Raw genomic sequence first — 22,164 nt, 5'->3', positions numbered from 1 at the left:
GTGAGAAGTAGTTACATCGATTTGATGTTAAAAAAAAAAAAAAAAAAAAACTCCCTGTATTTATCAGTTTCTCAATTCCTTGCCGATAAAGCGTTTTCTGATTTAGAACAAACTAGCAAAGCCCCTCTTTCACTTGGACTTTAGTTCCAGCTCTGCTGTGCATCAACACTTGGGCTTGAGCAAAATTTGCCCCTCTCTGAGCCTCAGTTTCTTTAAAATGGGGATAGGGATTCCTGCTTTTCACACAAGGTCAAATAGTTTGAAAAAGTGTTGTTACCCAAAGAGTAGTCCCAGGAGGAAAAGAAGTTGTTACACTCCTGGAATCACTGCTTCCAATGCCACTGGGCAGTTTTCTGAATAATACAGTGTGGGCCAGATTTTAGATTCCAGGACAAGGGACATCTGTGAAAAGGCTGGGACTAATGAATCATTTACATTGTCTAGGTTTGTCCTTGGGATCCCTATGTATAGGCTGAAAATAAAAAACTGGACAGAAAACAGGCATATCACGGAAACTATTTAGAAGGAGCCCTGGAGATCCTTAGGCCAATGCAAAAGAGTCCCTGCAGGGTCTCCCAGGGGAGTCAACTATCCAGCCTCTGTTTCACCTTCTGCAGAGCCAGCCTGTTCCATTTTCAGGTAGTAATAATAGACACCACCATTAGCTAAAGGCCTGCCATGTGCCAGGCATGGTGCTGAGGAAATTTCATTATCTCATTTTATATGCCCGTGACAAGCCTCTAGGAACTAAACTGTTGGTACCCCTGTCTCCAAGTACGGAAACTGAGACTCAGAGTGGTTAAGTCGTTTGCCCAGGGTCTCGCAGCAAGTGAGTGGTGGAGCCAAGAAAAAAACACAGGTTCATTGGCCTCTGAAATCTCTCAATTCCACTCAACTCTGTTGTTGCCGAGCCCTGTGCATTCTTCTCAAGATAGGGTTTAAGCCTTCTGCTCCATCCCTGGTTCAGCTCTCTGGGCCTCTACCGCTTAAGGTGAAAACCTTTTGCAGGTGATCACCTTTCACTTGTTTATTTGGTGCCCCTCTCTTGAGCCTCCCAAAAGCCTTCTGCCTTGTTTCTCCAGTTCTTTATGTGGTCCTATTGCCCATCCCCTTCCGACCAGCTCACTCCCTCGGGAGTACAGCACTAGACCTTGTCCCTGGGTCGTCTGATTGGCTGGACTCACCCTCCTCCTGCACCCAGGTCTCTGTTCCCACTTAGGCACGGAGGCATTTTTGCGATCTTATTATGCTAACAAAGAGCTTATTGTCAGCTGAACTCACTGCCTCTGCTCTCTCATTAACCCGGTGGATACTAAACAAGTAACCTGCTTAAGCGCCAGAATCCTGCCCCGTCTGCCAAAGAGGAAAAACACAGTAGAGCCCTCCTCTTCATGCCTCTGCAAGAGTAGTCTTGTTGGGACCCATGTGAGAAAAGGCTACTGCTTTCCTCCATAAAGGGTTGCGGTGTTTTTACTGTTTCATGAAGTAGTAACAAAAGTTCTGAAATTTCTATAGTGTTTTGGAAATTATAACTAGTATTTTTGAGAGGGGAGAGACTGCGTGCTCTAAGGTGGTTTGAAACTTGCAGGATGAACTTTGCATCCTGAGAGGCATCTCTCTAAAGTTTAATTTCCTTGTCTAATTGAAACAAAAAATATCTTTTACAATATGGCCTATCACCCCAAATTTCTCATTGTTTTCATGTCATGGTTTATTATTAAATATACTGTTAACACAATGAATAAGAGTTCATTGAGTTCTCATCATGGCTCAGCAGATGAATCTGACTAGCATCCATGAGAACGCAGGTTCTATTCCTGACCTCACTCAGTGGGTTAAAGATCTGGCATTGCTGTGGTGTAAGTCACAGACTCAGCTGGGATCTGGTGGTATTGTGGCTGTGGCTGTGGCTGGCAGCTACAGCTCTGATTCGACCCCTAGCTTGGGAACCTCCATGTGCTGCAGGTGTGGCCCTAAAAAGACCAAAAAAAAAAAAAAAAAGGAGTTGACATAGTAGCACTGAGACCCAGGCAGCAGATAAGTCTTCTCTCTTTCTTTAAAATTAAAAACACCTGTTTCCCTTATTACATAACTTTTAATTAGGAAACAAAGCCAAGCAAAAAAATGCTTCTATACTCAGGAAAAAAAAAAAACTGCAATTAAATTATCTTGGTCAAAATCCTTTTAGATGCTTTCAATGCATAGTCACACAAATACATAAGATTCTATTTTTATTCCCCTGCACCTCCCCCAGTGGCACCATTATTGCACTCCTCATGGAATACAGTTTGGCACTACCCACCAAAACCACCAGTGCATCTACCCTTTGACCCAGGATTCCACGTTTAGGTGTCTTATCCTGTAGATCTAACCCATGAAAATGACCATTGCAGCCTTATTTGTAGCTACATGAATGGTGCAGTCCAATACTGAAACACTCTGATGAAGCTATGAAAAAAAATAAATGAGAAATGTCCTGTGTATGGAAAAACTTTCCAAATGACAGATACTAAGTGAAATAAGCAAGTTGCGTAACAGCATGTATAACATTATTTTTTTTGTAAAAAGGGGAGAAAATCAGAATTTGTATTATTTTCATATGCATAGCAATGTGGAAGCGAACCTAAACTAAGAGCAGTGTATTAGTGTATGGAGAAGTGCAACTGGGGGGAAAAAAGTATTATACTGTACATACTGTTTTGTAGCCTTTTTTCCCATTTAATATAATATTTTAAACCTTTTTCCATATAAAGTATTCATCCACAACATCACTTTTAAAATTTATTTTTATTATAGTTGACTTACATTGTTCTGTCAATTTCTGCTGTACAGCAGAGTGGCCCAGTTTATATATATATATATATATATATATATATATATATATATTCTTTTTCTCCTTCGTCATGTTCCATCACAAGTGATTAGATATAGTTCCCTGTGCTGTGCAGCAGGACCTCATTGCTTATCCACTCCAAATGCAGTAGTTTGCATCTACTAACCCCAAATTCCCAGTCCATCCCACTCCCTCCCCCACAACATTTCTGAAATGAGCACATAGCTTTCCGTTGTATGGCCCTCACTTTGGGCTTTGTGATAGTCTTCAAATTCTCATTATCTGAACAGTGAAGTGGTGACCATCCCCAAACATATATCTTTATGTATATCCTAAATTATTTCCTTGGGCTATATTACTAGATGTAGAATTTGGATAACTTGCTGTCATCAAATTGCCGGCTGGAAGAATTGTACCAGTTTATGCTCCCACCATGCAGCACATGTCAGTGTTTATTTTTCACATCATCCCAACATTAAATGTATTTTTTTTCCTATTTCATTTCCTTTCTTTTTTACTCTAGTTTAACTTCATTTATTGGCAAGGGGGAATCCAAATCAGCTTATTAAGTTGGGTGCTCTCTGATCTTTTTTTTTTTTTTTTTGTCTTTTTGCTATTTTCTTGGGCCGCTCTTGCGGCATATGGAGGTTCCCAGGCTAGGGGTCGAATCGGAGCTGTAGCCGCTGGTCTACACCAGAGCCACAACAACGCGGGATCCAAGCCGAGTCTGCAACCTACACCACAGCTCACGGCAATGCCGAATCCTTAACCCACTGAGCAAGACCAGGGATTGAACCTGCAACCTCATGGTTCCTAGTCAGATTCGTTAACCACTGCGCCACGACGGGAACTCCTGATCTTTTGATGTAAATATTGACTACAGTCATACCTTTAACACTTTCTTGGATATTACAAATGTAGTTACTCTGCTTAGAAGAGAATCCTGTTTCTTCCTAAATAGTGTTATATGTACAATTAGGGAGATTTTTTTTTTTTCTTTTAATGTTTAAAACATATTTTCAAAATCACATGTGATTTGAGATTGGTTGCACAGCAATGTGAATGTACCTAACATTACTGAACTGTACACTTGAAAATGAGTAAGATGGTAAACTTTAGGGAGTTCCTGTCTTGGCTCAGCAGAAACGAATCTGACTAGCATCCATGAGGACACAGGTTCAATCCCTGGCCCTCCTCAGTGGTTTAAGGATCCAGTGTTATCTCGAGCTGTGGTGTAGGTTGCCGACTTGGCTCAGATCTGGTGTTGCTGTGGCTGTGGTGTAGGCCGGCAGCTGTTGCTCCAGTTCAACCCCTAGCCTGGGAACATCCATATGCTTCATGTATGGCCTTAAAAAAAAAAAAAGTAAACTTTATATGTGTATTTTACCACAATCAAAAATAAAAGTGCCCTTTTGAGCTAATGCCTTAGAAACCCTGCAACACTTTAACAACTATGTTCTCTGTTAGTCTTTTGAAAGAATGGTTATCCCGTTATACAACCTAACCTATTTTCTGGCTCCCCGTGAAATTAAATGAATACATGTAAAGTTTTATCTAATTGTTTTTGTTCCAGAAATCAGGTGTTTGTGGCTTAATTTTTTTTGTCCTTTTTTTGGTGTGTGTGTGTGGGGGGAGTACATGCCCATAATATAGACCTCAAACATTCCCCGGAGGATGCAGTGAGCCATCTCCTCAGCCTTCTGCGTTCACAGACATGTGTATGTGTTAACATGTATTTCTCCTTGGCTAAATTGGCTTTTTTCCCCTTTGTTTTTTGTTGTCGTTGTTAGGCTGTAACAGGCTCATTCTCTGTTTGAATTCCAGGACAGCTATGGGAAGGGGCAGAGCTTGGCTTTATCTTGCCCTCATGCAGAAGAAACTGGCAGATTATCTGAAAGTGCTTATAGACAATAAACATCTCCTAAGGTATTTCATTAGCTGTCTTTGCTGGTCTTTTGCTTTGTAATTAGTACACAGTTCTATAGATCATTTGGAATTCAAACAAGGATGTATAGTGTGCACAGTTCTTATTCAAATTATTACTGAATGTAACTATGTAACTATTCTGTGGCTTAGTTTTAAAATTGCAGTATTTTAGTTTTTTGAGCACTGAGGTCTAAAAGTCATTATGAACAAAGATTCACATTACTTTTCATTTTGAAAAGTCATTTTGAAGATAATTCTTCAAAAATACCTAAGATTAGGAGTTCCTGCTATATTGCAACAGGTTAAAAGATCCAGTGTTGTCTCTGCAGTGGCTCAGGTCACTCCTGAGGCTCGGGTTCAACCCCCAGCCCAGCACAGTGGATTAAGGATCAGGCGTTGCTGCAGCTGTGGTGTAGGTCACAGGTGCGGCTCAGATTCAATCCCTGGCCTGGGAGCTTCAGTGCAGCCCAAAAAAATTTTTTTTATTTTTAAAAAATTAAAAAATTTTTAAATACCTAAAGATAGGTAACTGACAGTCAACTCCATTAAGTTTCAACAAATTGGTATTTATTCGATTGGATGATAATGGGGGGGAAATTACTTTAACTAGATTCAGTGGACAATTTTAAAGTATAAAACCCTGCCTTTTGTAAGAGAACAAACCTAGATTACCTGTTGGGGGATTTCATACTCAGTTTGTAAACTTTTTTCTTTTGGCATCAGTAAGGATGGATTGTCTATCTCTGAAATTTATGACTGGGTTCAGTTTTTATATTTATAACTATATAAACATAAATAATTATTACAAGAGGAATTTTCTCCAGGGTATGGGAATTTACAAGGGAAAAATCTCTCTTGAGGTAATGCTCTTATCTGATTGAAATAAAAATGTAATTTACAGCGTGGCCTGTCACCCCAAATTTTCTGTTGTTTTCAAGTCATGGCTTATGATCAAATGTATCTTTACATGATAAATACTGATTTCAAATAGTTCATGTAGTTTGTCCTTTGAGTACAGTTACACTGAGTAACTTTGAGGTACAGATTTTGTTCTCATCAGCTAGTTCTTAAGACAGTGAGTTCTTATGTGTGCACACACACACACAAGATAGTAAATTAGCAAATCACTGGTAACCAGAGCAGTAATGAATGGGACAATGGATTAAGGTTCCAGTGTTGTCATGGCTCTGGTTCGGGTTCAATCCCATGCCCCAGAACTTCCGCATGCCACACGTGCAGCCAAAAATCAAAAACAGAGGAACAGCAGTAATGGATAGAGCCTCACCACACATGGCTGAGGTGCCTGGGAGGTAGGGAAGTACAAGCAGCCCATGTTGTTGGGCAGGACATGGGGAAGAGGGAAGAGTTTTCCTCTTGGATTGGGGATGGGGGGAGCTGTGGGATCCCACTTCCTGTTGACATGAGTTTGTGTGGAAATAGTTCACAGCCACACAAAAGAAGGAGCCCATGGGAACAGAAGGGGCAGAGTGATGTACAGGCACACAGGAGCCAAGAGGTGAGGAGGGCTGGGGTCCAGGGTTGGAACCGAGGAGTTAACCTTAGACCAGAGCAGGAGGAGCCCATTCCAAGGCACGAGAGAGAGGAGAGGCCAGAGAAGAGCTAGCAGCACTTAGAGTGGAGAGGGGATGAAAAGCAGAAGGGAGTGCCCACAGGGGAGCCTCTGGCCCCCAGTGAAGGTGGCAGCCAGGCCGTGAGCCCGGAGGGGGGAGAGGACAGGGCAGGTCTAGGAGAAGGGTGGTGAAGGCGTTCCCATCATGTCCATCTCTTGCAGTGAGTTCTATGAGCCCGAGGCCTTGCTGATGGAGGAAGAAGGGATGGTCATTGTTGGTCTGCTGGTGGGGCTCAACGTGCTTGATGCGAATCTCTGCTTAAAGGGAGAGGACTTGGACTCTCAGGTAAAATGGGAATTTTGGAATAGCTTCTTTGGGCCAGGAATTTTTCATGGCATCTGTAGATGTGTGCTGTACCTGAGGAGGGGGCATCTGGCCCAGAACCTCTCAGCGTGCTGTGCTGGGCAGTGGGGAGCACATCTGGCCAAGGTCCCCAGGAAGGGTGAAGAAATAACATGGGCAAAGGTCCAAAGGCCCACACAGAGAGCATGGCTTGTCTGGGAACAGGAAACAGTTCTCCAAGGCTGGGACACAGGATGCTGGGTGCATGAGATGAAGGCGGAGGTGGACCCAATTGTGAGACCATCATCGCCGGGCTTTGGCTTTTGTTGCTGGAGCTTTGGAAGCCATTGGCAGTTTTTAAGCAGTGCCCTGAAATGGTCAGGCCTGAGATTGAGAAAGATCAAGCAAGCAGCCATCCAGGCCATGAGTTAGAAGCGGCCAAGAATAGAGAAAGCAAAAATATTGAGCAGGTAAGTCTGAAAGACCCAAAAGGGTTCTTGGGGTATGGGAAGATAGACTCAGGAGAGATTTGGAAGTCAGATGATAAAACGGAGCAGAAAAGAAAGTCTGCAGTAAGGTGCAGAGTGCCTGTGGGGGGACAGCCCTCTTGCAATGGACTTTCCTTCTGCTCGGGAGCCAGGGGCCAGGGCCGAGGCCTAAAATGTAAATCAGGACCCCCTTCCCCATTTCACCCCCACCCCTCTTCAGGGCCACTGTGCCATCCTTCTTGCCATCACATGTTTAGACATGAAGCGTCTAAAGCTTCCCCAATCCCTCCATGGCCAGGTCAGGTATTTGGTCTTTTGGTTTTGGGGTGTTTTTTTGGTAACCTGTCCTCTCTCTCTCTCTCTCTCTCTCTCTCTTTTTTTTTTCCAATAGTTTTCTTGGTTTTGTGCATTGAAATTTTTTCAAAAAATATGGAGAAGTTTTTTTGAAAGGAAATAGTATCACATGTAATCCTAATACACAGAAACAGCTAAATCAGTGTTAACATTTTGGGATATAGTCTTCCAGCACATGAATAAAGGGGCACGTGTGAATTTATATTTTAGAGGCAAGTGTTTGGAGTTTTCTTTTTCCATTAAACCAAAATGATTATTTCAAGCACAATTTTGCTTTTGTTTGTTTGTTTGTTTTTGTATTTTAGGGCCGCACTTGTGGCACATGGAGATTCCCAGGCTAAGGGTCAAATCACAGCTACAGCTGCCAGCCTACACCACAGCCACAGCAATGCAAGATCCAAGCCTCATCTGTGACCTACACCACAGCTCACAGCAATGCCGGATCCTTAACCCGATGAACAAGGCCAGAGAGCAAACATGCAACCTCATGGTTACTAGTTGGATTCATTTCCACTGAGTCACAACAGGAACTCCCAATTTTGCAATTTTTTAACTTAGCATAATGTCCCATGTCAAGAGATATAAACTGGTTTAAAATGACTGCACAGTAATTCACTTTATGAATATACTGTAGTTTATTTAACCACTACTTATTAAACATAAGTTGTTGCCATGTTATAACAACATTATAAACATCCTCATGCTTCTTTTGACTGTTATCCGTTTCTTTTCTTAGGATAAATTTGGGAATTGCTGTGTCAGAGTGTACATATTCTTTTTTTTTTTGTCTTTTGTCTTTTTTTTTGTTGTTGTTGTTGTTGTTGCTATTTCTTGGGCCGCTCCCGCGGCATATGGAGGTTCCCAGGCTAGGGGTCGAATCGGAGCTGTAGCCACCGGCCTATGCCAGAGCCACAGCAACTCGGGATCCGAGCCGCGTCTGCAACCTACACCACAGCTCACGGCAACGCCGGATCGTTAACCCGCTGAGCAAGGGCAGGGACCGAACCCGCAACCTCATGGTTCCTAGTCGGATTCGTTAACCACTGCACCACGATGGGAACTCCTAGAGTGTACATATTCTATGCGAGTGTTGTGATGATGTGTGAGCATTCTTGGTCTTTTTCAATCTGATAGAAAAAACAACTCTTTAGGAGTTCCCTGGTGGGTCTAGTGGTTAAGAGTTAACAATTTCACCCCTGCAGATGGGGTTTAAATCCCTGGCCTGGAAACTGGGATTCCCACATCAAGCTGCTGCACACCTTGGCAAAAAAAAAAAAAAGAAAAAAAACAACTCATTTGAAATTTGTATTTTGAGAACTAGGGAGATCAAGTATTTTTTTTCATGTTTTATTTGTCATTGATGGTTCATCTTTTGTGATTACCTGTTCATATTCTTTGCCCATTTTTTGAGTTTTCCATCTTTTTCTACTCTTTTATTATAGATTAAGGCTATTCACCATTTGCTATGAATTTTTTTATCTGATTTCTCTGGGCTTGTTTTCCCTCTGAACCTTTTTTTTTTGTTTTGCCCACTCAAATTTAATGGACTTTTCTCATACCTTCTGAGGTATTATACTTAGAAGGTCCTTCCACATCTAAAAATAAACCTATTTTTTCAAACAAAATGTGTATTTTTTATATCTATAAATATTCTGCCTGTCATTTGTTTGACATGGTGTGAAATGGAAATCTGGATTTCTTATATAGGTAGTAAACCAATTTTACTCAATATTATATACCAAATACTATTTTTCTGCTAATTTGAAGCTCCACCTTTATCATGTGTTGAAATATCCATTATATGCTGAACTTTATTTCTGGACTTTGTTTAGTCTCTGGGTCTCTATTTTCATACCAGTAACACTGTCTTTTTTTAATTTATTTTTTTAATTGAAGTATAGTTAATTTATAGTGTATTTCTACTGTACAGCAAAGTGACTCAGTTATACACAAATATACATTCTGTTGTATATTCTTTTCCATTATAGTTTATCATAGTATACTGAATGTAGTCACCTGTGCTATACAGCAGGACCTCATTGCTTATCCGTTCTTATATGTAATAGTTTGCATCTACTAACCCTAAATTTCCAGTCCCTCCCCAACCCGCTTCCTCCTGGACAACCACAAGTCTGTTCTCCATGTCTGAGACCTTTTCTAGTCTGTAGATAGGTACATTTATGCCATATTTTAGATTCCACATATAAATGCTATAATGTGGTATTTGTCCTCTTTCTGACTTACTTCACTTAGTATGAGAATCTCTAGTTGCATCCATGTTGCTGCAAAGGTCATTTCATTCTTTTTTATGGCTGAGTAATATTCCATTGTGCATATGTACCACATCTCCTTTATCTGTGCCTCTGTCAATTTGGCATTTAGGTTTGTTTCCAAGTCTTGGCTAATGTGAATAGCACTGCTATGAACATTGGGGTGCATATATCTTTTTGAATTATAGTTTTGTCTGGATATATGCCAAGGAGTAGGATTGCTGGATCATATGATAGTTTTATTTTTAGTTTACTGAGGAACCTCCATACTGTTCCCATAGTGACGTACCAACTTACATTTCCCCAACAGCAGTAACATAGTCTTTTAATTACCAGAGGAGTGCCCACTGTGGCTCATCGGGTTGAAAGCCACGTAGTCTCTCTGAGGATGTGGGTTCAATCCCTGGCCTTGCTCTGTAGGTTAAGGATCCACCGTTGCTGTTAGTTGCGGCATAGATTGCATATGTGGCTCAGATCTGGTGTTGCTGTGGCTGTGGTGTAGGCCAGCAGCTACAGCTCCATTTCAATCCCTAGCCCAGAAACTTGCATATCTCCTGTGCATTATTCTCTTAGTGTTCTCCTAGATTTAATATGTCTGTAGTTTATTTGAAATTTTTGTGTTTCTACTTACAAGTGACACTTTTCTGAATTTTCCTTTTGTCCCTTTTCAGTTTCAGGATTGTATTAACCTTATAAGCTGGGTGTTATTCTTTTTGTCTTGTTTTCTACAACAGCTTATTAGAGCAGGAATTACTTTTATTTAAAGGTTTGTTAAAACTTAGTGGTATATGGAGTTCCCGTCGTGGCGCAGTGGTTAACAAATCCGACTAGGAACCATGAAGTTGCGGGTTCGATCCCTACCCTTGCTCAGTGGGTTAAGGATCCGGCGTTGCCGTGAGCTATGGTGTAGGTTGCAGACGCGGCTCGGATCCCGCGTTGCTGTGGCTCTGGTGTAGGCCGGTGGCTACAGCTCCGATTCAACCCCTAGCCTGGGAACCTCCGTATGCCATGGGAGCAGCCCAAGAAATAGCAAAAAAAAAACAAAAACAAAAAAAAAAACAAAAAAAACCTTAGTGGTATGAATATTGCAGCTTTATGCAAAAAGCTTTATGGTCCTCATTCTTTGACCACTTTAAGTTTTTGCAGCTTTTGGTCAATTTATTTTTTATTTTTTTTACTTTTTTGTCTTTTTAGGGCCTCATTCGCGGCATATGGAGGTTCTCAGGCTGGGGTCTAATCAGAGCTGTAGCCGCCGCCCTATGCCAGAGCCACAGCAATGCCAGATCCCAGCTGAGTCTGCAGCGTACACCACAGCTCATGCCAACACTGGATCCTTAACCCACTGAGCGAGACCAGGGATCAAACCCACAACCTCATGGTTCTTAGTCAGATTCGTTTCTGCTGTGCCATGATGGGAACTCTGCTTTTGGTCAATTTATTGGTTTCCTAAGTCATAGGACAATTTTTAGTCATTTCTGTTTTTCTAGAAATCATTTGTTTTATTCACATCTATTAGTTGTATGAGAGTATTCTCTTACGGCTTTTTAAAATCTCCCTTTTCTTTTTTCTTTTTTGTCTTTTTAGGGCCACACCTGCGGCATATGGAGGTTCCCAGGGTAGGGGTCGAATCAGCTACAGCTGCCGGCTTACACCACAGGTGACAGCAACACCAAATCCATAACTCACAGAGCGAGGCCAGGGATCAAACCTGCATCCTCATGGATGCTAGTCAGATTGGTTTCCGCTGAGCCACAGCAGGAACTCCAGGATCTCACTTTTATAACTTGTGATATCCAGCGGTGGCCAGTTAGCTCAGTTGCTTAGAGCATGGTGCTAGTAACTTATGATATTATGCACCTGGTGGAGATCTGTCTACTGTGTTGGACTCTAAGAACCAGGTCGTGCTTTTATTCATCACTCTGCTTTGGGAGGAGGGCTTTATCTGATTTCTAACCCAGTAATTTCTGCTTTGGGTGTTAATTCTTCCTATTGTTGCCTTTTTCCCCATCGAACTACATAGAATATATGTATTTCTTTTTTATTACTTAATTTTTGTCTTATAAAAGAAATGCATGCTTATTGAGAGAACATTAAGCAAGTACCGAAGTGGATAGGAGTTCCTCTGTGGCTCAGCAGGTTAAGGACCTGGCCTTGTCACTGCTGCAGCTCAGGCCACTTGGCTGAGGTATGGGTTTGATCCCTGGCTAGAGAACGTCCACGTGCCACGGGCGCAGCTAAAAAAAGAAAAAAGAAGTAGATACCAGGTGGTAAAACTTCAGAATGTTACCTTAAATTCTGAATTTTTAGTAAATTTTTCTTCCAGAAGGTAATGAGGTTATTTTTCTTTTGGTTTTTTACTTTGATTGCTACTTTATAAGCTGGTTAGCCTAACTGTAGGAAAGAGCTAAGAATGTAAATACCCTGAATTTTAAAGATCGTTAGGTGTATAGAAAGTGGGAAATTTTATTTTTCATTTAAACTTGTGCATTCTGGAGTTCCCATAGTAGCTCAGCGGAAAGGAATCTGACTAGTATCCGTGTGGACACAGATTTGATTCCCGGCCTCGATCAGTGGGTGAAGGATCCAGCATTGCCTTCAGCTGCAGTGTAGGTGCAGATATGACTTGAATCCCAAGTTGCTGTGGCTGTGGTATAGGCCAGCAGCTGTAGCTCCAATTCAACCCCTAGCCTGGGAACTTCTACATGCCACGGGAGTGGCCCTAAAATAGTAAGTAAATAAATCAATAAACAAACAAACTTGTGCATTTTATTTCTGTCAGGTTGGAGTGATCGATTTTTCTCTCTACCTCAAGGATGTGCAGGATCTTGATGGTGGCAAAGAGTAAGTTCTGCATTGTCTGCCTTCTTCACATTTTTAATAAGTCTCGTTACCATCCATCACCATATGTAGTTACAAAAAATTTTCTTGTGATAAATACTTTTAGGATCTCTCCTAAAAGTTTTTAGGATTTAGCAACTTGCAAATGTGTATTACAATATTGTTAACTGTAGTCACCATGCTGTACATTACATCCCTGGGACTAATTATTTTATAACTGGAAGTCTGTGCCTTATCACCACATTCACCCACACCCCCTAACCCAGCCTCTGGCAACCACCAGTGTCTGTGAGTTTGGTTTTTGTTTGTTTGTTTTTGTCTTTTTAGGGCCCCACCCACAGCATATGGAAGTTGCTGGGCCAGGGATTGAATCTGAGCTGCAGCTGCAACCTACGCCACAACTGTGGCAACTCTGGATCCTTTAACCCGCTGTGCAAAGACAGGGATCAAACCTGCACCTCCGCAGCAACCCGAGCTGATGCAGTCGGATCCTAACCCACTGTGCCACAGTAGGAATGCCCATTTTTTCCTTCTTTTTAATGCCTTGCAGGTATAAATTTGTCAGTAGCATAATTTGCTTTATGGTTTGTTTGGTTGTAAATGGGAAGGCATTATTATATACTTAAGTTGCCACTGGACTTATTATTTGATCCTAGTGTACCTTGGATGTCTTTTCATGCCACATGTAGCACTACTTCATCCTTGTTAGAGCATTAAAATAAGTTATCCTATAAAAAAAAAGAAAATGAAGCAAGCAATGTGTATAACATGCTACCATTTATGTTATAATAAAAAAGACATCTACATATTTATATGTTGTATTTCCATTCACATGGGTTACCTTTTTTTTTTTTTTTTTTTCCATTTCTAGAGAAGCATATAGGCCTGAAAACATGGCTGCCTGTGGGGAAAGGTTGGGAGACAGGCATGGAAGGGAGTGTCACTGGAAATCCTTGGGTTGTGTTTGCATGTTTTACCCTGTGTATCTGTCACACATCTCCCTGATGAGGACTCTGGTCTCAGTGCCTCGGCAGTGCGCATTACCGAGAAAGGGACCAGCAGAAACCCCATTAATGCTTCATGTGCCCAAATGACAAGGATTTACTCACTTGAAATTGAAATATATTCTTTTTTTTTTTAATTTTTTTTTTGTCTTTTTCTATTTCTTGGGCCGCTCCCACGGCATATGGAGGTTCCCAGGCTAGGGGTCGAATCGGAGCTGTAGCCACCGGCCTACGCCAGAGCCACAGCAACTCGGGATCCGAGCCGCGTCTGCAACCTACAGCACAGCTCACGGCAACGCCGGATCGTTAACCCACTGAGCAAGGGCAGGGATCGAACCCGCAACCTCATGGTTCCTAGTCGGATTCGTTAACCACTGCGCCACGACGGGAACTCCTGAAATATATTCTTAATGTCAAAAAGAACTGGAAATAAACTGATTATCCATCATCGAGGGAATACAGTCAACCCTCTGTATCTGCAGATTAGTCCTAGAACCAATCCTCTGTGGGTTACTTAGGGACTTCTGTAATTGAATGAATTATAGAACATCTAAAATATTCCATACAGTGGTGTATTATTCACACATAAAAAAAAAAAAAACAAATTTGACCTATTGGTATAGTAGATTTAGAGGGATTTCCACAGGCATTATTGAATGAGACAAGTATATACTGAGAAGTATATATATTCCATTTTTTAAAACCCCCAAGATCTCTAATATATTTGTTTTTGTCTTTTTAAGGCCGCACCCATGGCATATGGAGGTTCCCAGGCTAGGGGTCTAATCAGAGCTACAGCTACCCGCCTACGCCAGAGCCATAGCAACGCCAGATCCGAGCTGTGTCTGCGGCCTACACCACAGCTCACAGCAACAACACCAGATCCTTAACCCACTGAGCGAGGCCAGGGATTGAACCCCCAGCTTCATGGTTCCTAGTCAGATTCGTTTCCGCTTGGCCACTACGGGAACTCCTCTAATGTATATTTTATATTTTAATTGCATGTACTAATATAAAAATATAGATGTGATTGTGTGCACATAGGTTATTCAACAAGCTATCAAGACAGGTTACCCAGGAGAGCTATATATAAAGGGTAGAACTTGTAAAAAAAAAAAAATGATTGCATTGACCAACAAACCTCATCCCTATGTAGAATGATCCCATTTATATACATATATATGTAAAGAAGTTAGTGGGGGGAGCCTAACTTTACTGTGTTAAAGTCTCTCTCTCTTTTTTTTTTTTTGTCTTTTTTGCTATTTCTTTGGGCCGCTCCCGTGGCATATGGAGGTTCCCAGGCTAGGGGTCAAATCGGAGCTGTAGCCACTGGCCTACACCAGAGCCACGTCTGCAACCTACACCACAGCTCACGGCAACGCCGGATCGTTAACCCACTGAACAAGGCCAGGGACCGAACCTACAACCTCATGGTTCCTAGTCGGATTCATTAACCACTGCGCCACGACGGGAACTCCTCTCTCTCTTTCTTAACCCAGACTAATTAGCTTTGTGTTTTGAAAAGTCTTGTGGTCATCTTTTCTGAGCCAGCCTCCTCTCCTTCAGCGTAACAAGGGCTGCGTCATCTCCCCTCTTGAGAGCCGCTTGCATGTGGCTTTTGGTGTTTCCACCTTGCATGCTGGGAGCTTTCCCAAATGCTTGGTGTGAGCTGTGGTGGGGAGGCCGTCTGCAGGGAGGCCGCTCTCTGGGCAGCTAGTCTCCAGTGAGCTTCCGTGTCTCCCCAGCCAGCCTTGCTGGTTCACTCAGGACCACGCAGACATTACTAAGCTCTGACTGTCTCTTGGTTTCCTGATGACGTTGGCACTCCTACAAGGTGATGGGAAGGTTGGGGGACAATTAACAAAGTATTAACCCTGAGTAAAAAGAATGTCTCACTTTTTATGCTCTTTTTGAAAGGCATGAAAGAATTACTGATGTCCTTGATCAAAAAAATTACGTGGAAGAACTGAACCGGCACTTGAGGTAGGCTCCCTCCTTTTTCTAGCGTTGCAGTTCATTCTCAGTGCTAGAAAATTGCGTCACAGAACTCTTTTGAGTTGCCAGATATTTATAACTCCTTGTTTCCAAACCAAGAAAAAGTTATCATTCAGTGCTCATGTGTACGGACTAGAGAAGTATGAATTCTCGATGGAGAGCTTTGGGGAGTTCTTTGGTCCTTCGTTTTGTGTAGTTAGGTAATTTAGAGCATAAGAAATGGAACCTGCCTCTCCACCCATAGCCATTTACCTGGAAATCACTGCATGGGAAGCACTCTGGCTGCTGGGAATCAGCACACATCCCTCCACTGTGCTGGGCAGGCAAAAGGAGTTGAAAACCACTGGGCTAGCCCTTTGAGAGCAGTTCAGTAGTGATAGTGGGTATCTTTATTTGAGTTTTCACCTTAATTGGAAAACTGCTCCTGTGTCTCATGAAACACTAGTTGCTGCAAGTATTGATGGGGAATGGATGGAGATTCAGTCTAAGGTGTTTGGGAGATAGCATCCTCTCTCTCTGTACCCTCTTCAGAGTATACTGTGCACCTTAGCGCTGTGGCACAGAAGGTTCTCTGGCCCCACAACCAGTGAAACTGGCAGAGGAGCTGGCATGTCCTCAGAACATACCATGAGCTGTGATGTTGCCTTTTTTTTTTTTTTTTTGGCCTTTTAGGGCTGTACCCAAGGCACATGGAGATCCCCAGGCCAGGGGTCAAATCGGAGCTACAGCTGCCGGCCTGCACCATAGCCACAGCAACACCAGATCCGAGCCACATCTGCAACCCACAATACAGCTCACAGTAACAGCGGATCCCCAATCCATTGAGGGAGGCCAGGGATCGAACCCACAACCCCATGGTTCCTAGTCAGATTCATTTCTACTGCGCCACAACAGGAACTCCCTTTGACTCTTTTAAGAGCAAGAATCTTGATACATTCTTAGTTTATTTAGACCTTTTTTTTGGCCATGTCTGCGGCATGTGGAAGTTCCCAAGCCAGAGACTGAACCCGCACCACAGCAGCAGCCCAAGCCACTGCAGTGACAACGCCAGATCCTTAAACTGCTGAGCCACAAGGGGACTCTTTCCACTCAATTCTTGAACCTTGGTTCATTAGCCTTTGCTGGGTTTATTTCTTTGTGACACACCCCCCACCCCCAGTCTAGAAAGCAGCAGTTTTTGGCAGGAAAGTCTGTTGCCTAAAAATACAGACTGGAGCCAAACCACCTGTGCTCATCAGGATGTGAACTTAAATAAGTTTTTCTATATAAAGTTATGGCTTCCTTGTTTGTAAAACAGATTAACAATGAGATTTACCTCACGAAATTGTAGAGAGGATTACATGAGCTGATGCACGTAAAGTGCTTGGAACAAACAGGGCCTGGCACTGTCTGAAAAGAAAATTACTAGTATTGTTGTGGTGGTGGTTGTTTTTTTTATCAAGTCTATGTTAGCTTTTTATGTATTTTTTATGTATTTAGCTTTTTTATGTATTTTTCAGTATAAAAGTAGTACAGAGTATTTAAAGAATATTTGAAAAATGGAACAAAGCATTAATTAAAAAGGTTTAAAAAAATCACCTTTGATCCTACTGTACCAATATCTTGTTATGAATATTCCTTTAGATATATGACTGCCAGCACATTTGGTTTCCCATCTATCATGCTGGGGAATCATGCTATTTTCTTTCCAGTTGGCTGAAAAAGAAATGGGGGAGAAAACATTGAAAATTCTTCAATAAAAACACACATACACTTCATACATACATATTTAGAATTCTCATCTGTGAGTTAACTGGAAATTCATTAACACTTCATTTCATACAAGAAATCTAGGAATCTCTATTCTCATTGTTTACAGGTTGGGAAAGTAGCTTTTATTTTATTTTATTTATTTATTTTTAGGGCCTCACCTGCAGCATATGGAGGTTCCCAGGCTAGGGGTCAAATCAGAGCTGCAGCTGCCAACCTACACCACCGTCACAGCAATGCTGGATCCTTAACCCACTAAGTGAGATCATGGATTGTACCCGCATCCTCATGGTTACTAGTCGGGTTCTTAACCCACCAAGCCACAACGGGAACTCCCCTGAAAAGTTGTTTTTATAAGTTCACCTTTACTTAATTTTTTTTTTCATCTTTTGTCTTTTTAGGGCCACACCCATGGCATATGAATGATCCCAGGCTAGGGGTCTCATTGGAGCTGTGGCTGCCAGCCTACGCCACAGCCACAGCAACGCAGAATCCGAGCAGCATCTGCAACCTACACCACAGCTCATGCAATGCCGGATCCTTAACCCACTGAGCGAGGCCAGGGATGGAACCCGCATCCTCATGGTTCCCAGTTGGATTCGCTTCCACTGTGCCATGGCAGGAACTCCCTAATATTTTATTTTTTGCAGCTGCACAGTCGGGGATCTTCAAACCAAGATAGATGGCTTGGAAAAGACTAATTCAAAGCTGCAAGAAGAGGTTTGTAACTTACTGAAATTCTTAAAACAAAATGACCCTAAGGCTAATACAAGAAACAGTGCAGTTGGTCTGTCTGACAGGAGCTTCTTGCTGGTAGGAATGGAAATTGCTAACCTTGGGTTGAGCTGCACGTGGGACAGGCACTCTCAGAACTTTGCATCCTCAGACTGTCCGTGTTCTGGCCCATCCACAGCTCCCATGAGCCGTTGCACCTGACCATGAACCAACTCCAAGCGACCTAGGTTTTATCACCTCACAGTAGCCCAGTATTGGTTGGAGTCCTAATTGGAAAAGCCCCGCTCCTGTCGTGAACATGCTGTCTCTTCCTCTTTCTGACCTTCCTATGGTGGAGTGTGTCTCCCTGCTGCCCAGAAGGCACAGGCTCTGTCATGGGTCACAGTACTCTCACCCGCCCCTTCTGTATTTCGGCCCCTCAGGAGCATGGACCAGTCTCCCCACAGTGTGGTCTTTCTCTGCTTTCTCACTAGGAAGAGAGAGAATGAAAGGACAGGAAGAAGGAGGGCTGAGGCCGAGGAAGAAAACTTGCTGCCAGCTGCCCGGCAGTCTCCTTGGCGGACACATCTTGTCTCCTCTTAGCAGGAGGGGGGTTGCTCAGCCTTTCTGAGGCTTTCCACAGGTAGCGGTCCCTGGCTGCTCGGGCCTCCCCACCAAGTCTCACAGAGGAGGAAGAGGGCTGTGAGGGGGCCGAGAGTGACCCCCCACGGTGTGGAGAGCCCTAGGGCACACCTTTGTAACGGAGGCCCCCAGTCTAAAGCTCACTCTAAACTTCCTGCTCTCTCCTGAGGGGCCAGCCCTGAACAGCTTTCAGGAGAGGAGCCCAGATTTGTGACAGGAGAAGGAAATTCAGAGACGGCATTTGTAGGTGGACCACACGGGAGAAACCTCAGCACACTTAGAACTGAGGGGCCCAGTCTCACCAGGGTGGGGTGGAGGGCCCTTCGGGCCTCAGGTTGGTCTTTGAGCGTCACTTTCCTCATCTCCAAATTGGATGAAGCCTTGCAGTAGTGGTATAAAGATTAAATTTGCTTAATACCACATGAATGTGCCTCACCCAACACTTGGCATGTGGAGGAACTCAAGAGACCTTAGTTGATTTTAGAACAAGCAGATTCACTCTTTGTTCCCCCAGATAAGGTAGCATGCTTTGAACGAAGGTGTAATTGAGCTTTTAAAACTAAAAAAAAAATAAATAAATAACTGGGTTTTTTGGGTTTTTTTTCAAAGACAAACAATTGTAATAGAAAATGTACTTTAGAGAAAAGCATACCTCTGTCTTCAGGATGTGCTGTGTCCAGAGAGTAGAATGGGAACTAGCTTATGGGTTTTGCCTGCTTCTTCCCTTGTAGCAACTAGCACCTCCTTTAAAGCCTTAAAGTTTCTGACTTGGGCACAGCTGTTATGCTGAGAAACACCCGTCCTGGGTCCGTGGACCCGGACGCTATTGACCAGGAGGCAGTGAGGAGTTCATTAGCGAATGATGCTGAGAACACAGCCAAGTACAGAGGGCAGATGTCTTGCTTCTTTCTCCTTCTCCAGCCTCACCTTCTCTCTCCAGGCTGGTTCAGAGGCTGGATAAGGGTGGGGTGGTTGGGGATTTTGCTCCCCTACCTTGCCTGTCCTGCTCGCCTCTCCTCAGCAGGTCCGTGAAGGCATTCTGCTCCTATAGGCTTTTCCCTAAACTACATTGACTCATTCAAGGCAAGGAAGATGTCTTCCTCGGGCAGGCCTTTAATGGTTTGGTTGCAGTTCCTCTCCCAGACTCTCTAATTCTCTCTCCAGTGATAAGATATCCTTGTGCCCATTGGCTGGAAAAACTAAAAAGAAGGAAGAATCAGAAAAAAAAAAAACCCATAATCCCTTGGCTAAGTGATAGCTATTTTTATCCCTCGGTATATATATATATATTCCTCATCTCTTCTTAAGCATTTTGAACACGGTTGAGTTTTTATTTTGTTTTGTTTTTTAATTAGAGGTGAGAACATTCTCTATGACCTGCTTTATTTCCATACTGTAGGTGTTATGTTCTCGAATCTTTAAAAGCTTTTGTGAACATTTTAATAACTACCTATTTCTGTTTTATGCTTCCTCCAGGATGTATTAAACCATTTCTAATATTGAACATTTAGGCTGTTTCTAGTATTTTGTGTCCATAAATCTTTGCCCACATGAAGGAATATGCTATCATTTTTGTAAAAAAGATTATCTGGGGAGGGCAGAGATGGCTAGGAGCAGGGGTGGGAGAGCGCTTTTACTGTTTATGTTTTTATGTCTTTGGAATTAGGAACCATGTTATTACCATGTTATTACCTATTCAAAACAAGGATATAAAATAAAAAATAAAATATCCCATATGTGAAAATAACACAGCAGTTGCAAAGATGTCATTTGAATGGCAAGATTCATTTTGATGATAAGAAATATAAAAATCTCTCTTAATCAGCTTGCAGCTGCAACAGACCGGATTTGTTCACTTCAAAAAGAACAGCAACAATTGAGAGAACAAAACGAATTAATTCGTGAGAGAAGCGAGAAGCGAGTAGAGGTGAGAAGTTGGCCTCAGCTGAGCGGCATGTTCCTCACACAGACGCGTCCCTCGAAGATCTCAAGCTCAGAATGTGCAAAGATGTCCCATTTGACAGCAGAAAGTCCTGCCTGCTGCTGTGCCCCTCTCAGGCCACCTGACCTCCTGTGGTTTCCCGAGCACACCCTCCCTCGCCTCCAGGCCTTTGCGAGTAAACGTTTCTGAAAGTTTCTGTTCCTTCTTCAGCTCTTCTCTGGTCCCCAGTGGTGCTGTCCCTCATGCTCATCAGTCAGCCTGGGACCTTCTCCTCTGTTCCCATAGCCTTTTGCACCTCCTCCCATTATAGAATCCGTTTCCTGTTTTGTAAATCGCTGGCTTGCAGCTGTTTCACCTGGCAGCTTGAGGGTAAAGACCATATCTGATTCATCTCAGAATTCACCCAGTACTAAAAACTTGCTAGACAAGGAGTTCTCTTGTGTCGCAGCAGATTAAGGAGTCAGTGTTGTCACTGCAGCAGCTTGGATCGCTGCTGTTGTGTGGGTTCGATCCCCAGCCCAGAAACTTCCACTTTTTTTTTTTTTTTTTTTTTGCTTTTTAGGGCCACACCCACAGCACATGGAGGTTCCCAGGCTAGGGGTCGAACTGGAGCTACAGCTGCCAGCCCACACCACAGCCACAGCTACACCAGATCTGAGCCACGTCTTCGACCCACCCAACATCGCATGGCAACGCAGGGGTGCGCCTCCCTCCCTAAAAAAAAACCTAACTCATGCTAGACAAGTACTGAATGGTGAAATGAGAGGGGCCTTTCCCACTAAGAATGACTCCCTCTATTTTAAAGAAAATTAAATAGAAATTGTTTTCTAGGGAGTTCCCGTCGTGGCGCAGTGGTTAACGAATCCGACTAGGAACCATGAGGTTGCGGGTTCGGTCCCTGCCCTTGCTCAGTGGGTTAACGATCCGGCGTTGCCGTGAGCTGTGCTGTAGGTTGCAGACGCGGCTCGGATCCCGCGTTGCTGTGGCTCTGGCGTAGGCCGGTGGCTACAGCTCCGATTCGACCCCTAGCCTGGGAACCTCCATATGCCGTGGGAGCGGCCCAAGAAATAGCAACAACAACAACAACAAAAAAAAAAAAGACAAAACAAAAAACAACAAAAAAAAAGAAATTGTTTTCTAAACCTACCTTTTCAAAAATCCATTGGCTTGCTCTCATCCTTCAAGTTCACAGATATTTCAAAATATGTTTAAAATTTTAACCTCTCTCAATTATGCTTTAGAAAATAGAAATGATGCTACTTTTACAAAAAATTATGGTACATTTTAAAATACTCTGTAGCTAGCTTGCTTCCATAAACAAACCATTCTTCTAGTGCTCTTGTTTGATGACAGATAACAAAACAGGATACAAAAGTTGAGCTGGAGACTTACAAGCAGACACGGCAAGGTCTGGACGAAATGTACAGTGATGTGTGGAAGCAGCTAAAGGAGGAGAAGAAGGCGCGCTTGGTGAGTGTGGGATCCTGCGAGTCTCA

The 22,164-nt window shown here is 42.9% G+C and overlaps 1 protein-coding gene and 1 long non-coding RNA gene across 5 annotated transcripts in view; one reads left to right on the top strand and one right to left on the bottom strand.

The window, feature by feature from the left end:
- The window catches only part of RUFY1 (RUN and FYVE domain containing 1), a 47,889-nt gene that overhangs the window by 6,874 nt on the left and 18,851 nt on the right, over window positions 1-22,164 (top strand). For 3 of the 4 annotated variants that reach the window (XM_047777881.1, XM_047777885.1, XM_047777884.1), the window contains exons 4-10: window positions 4,658-4,759; window positions 6,552-6,675; window positions 12,564-12,625; window positions 15,544-15,609; window positions 18,021-18,090; window positions 20,552-20,653; window positions 22,022-22,138. In XM_047777881.1, coding sequence (XP_047633837.1) covers window positions 4,658-4,759; window positions 6,552-6,675; window positions 12,564-12,625; window positions 15,544-15,609; window positions 18,021-18,090; window positions 20,552-20,653; window positions 22,022-22,138 — 643 coding nt within the window. The remainder of the gene's footprint in view (window positions 1-4,657; window positions 4,760-6,551; window positions 6,676-12,563; window positions 12,626-15,543; window positions 15,610-18,020; window positions 18,091-20,551; window positions 20,654-22,021; window positions 22,139-22,164) is intronic. The other variant, XM_047777882.1, reaches the window with a different exon arrangement.
- Window positions 15,072-22,026, bottom strand: LOC125126017 (uncharacterized). Its single transcript, XR_007134494.1, has 4 exons — window positions 21,816-22,026; window positions 19,379-19,925; window positions 17,200-17,316; window positions 15,072-15,453 (listed from the first exon to the last, which is right to left on the bottom strand). It is a non-coding gene; the product is annotated as an uncharacterized LOC125126017 (long non-coding RNA).

This window comes from Phacochoerus africanus, chromosome 4, assembly GCF_016906955.1.
Source record: "Phacochoerus africanus isolate WHEZ1 chromosome 4, ROS_Pafr_v1, whole genome shotgun sequence".
Classification (NCBI taxonomy): domain Eukaryota; kingdom Metazoa; phylum Chordata; class Mammalia; order Artiodactyla; family Suidae; genus Phacochoerus; species Phacochoerus africanus.
The sequence above is the reverse complement of the archived record's forward strand: the minus strand, read 5'-3'. Positions and strand labels throughout refer to the sequence as shown.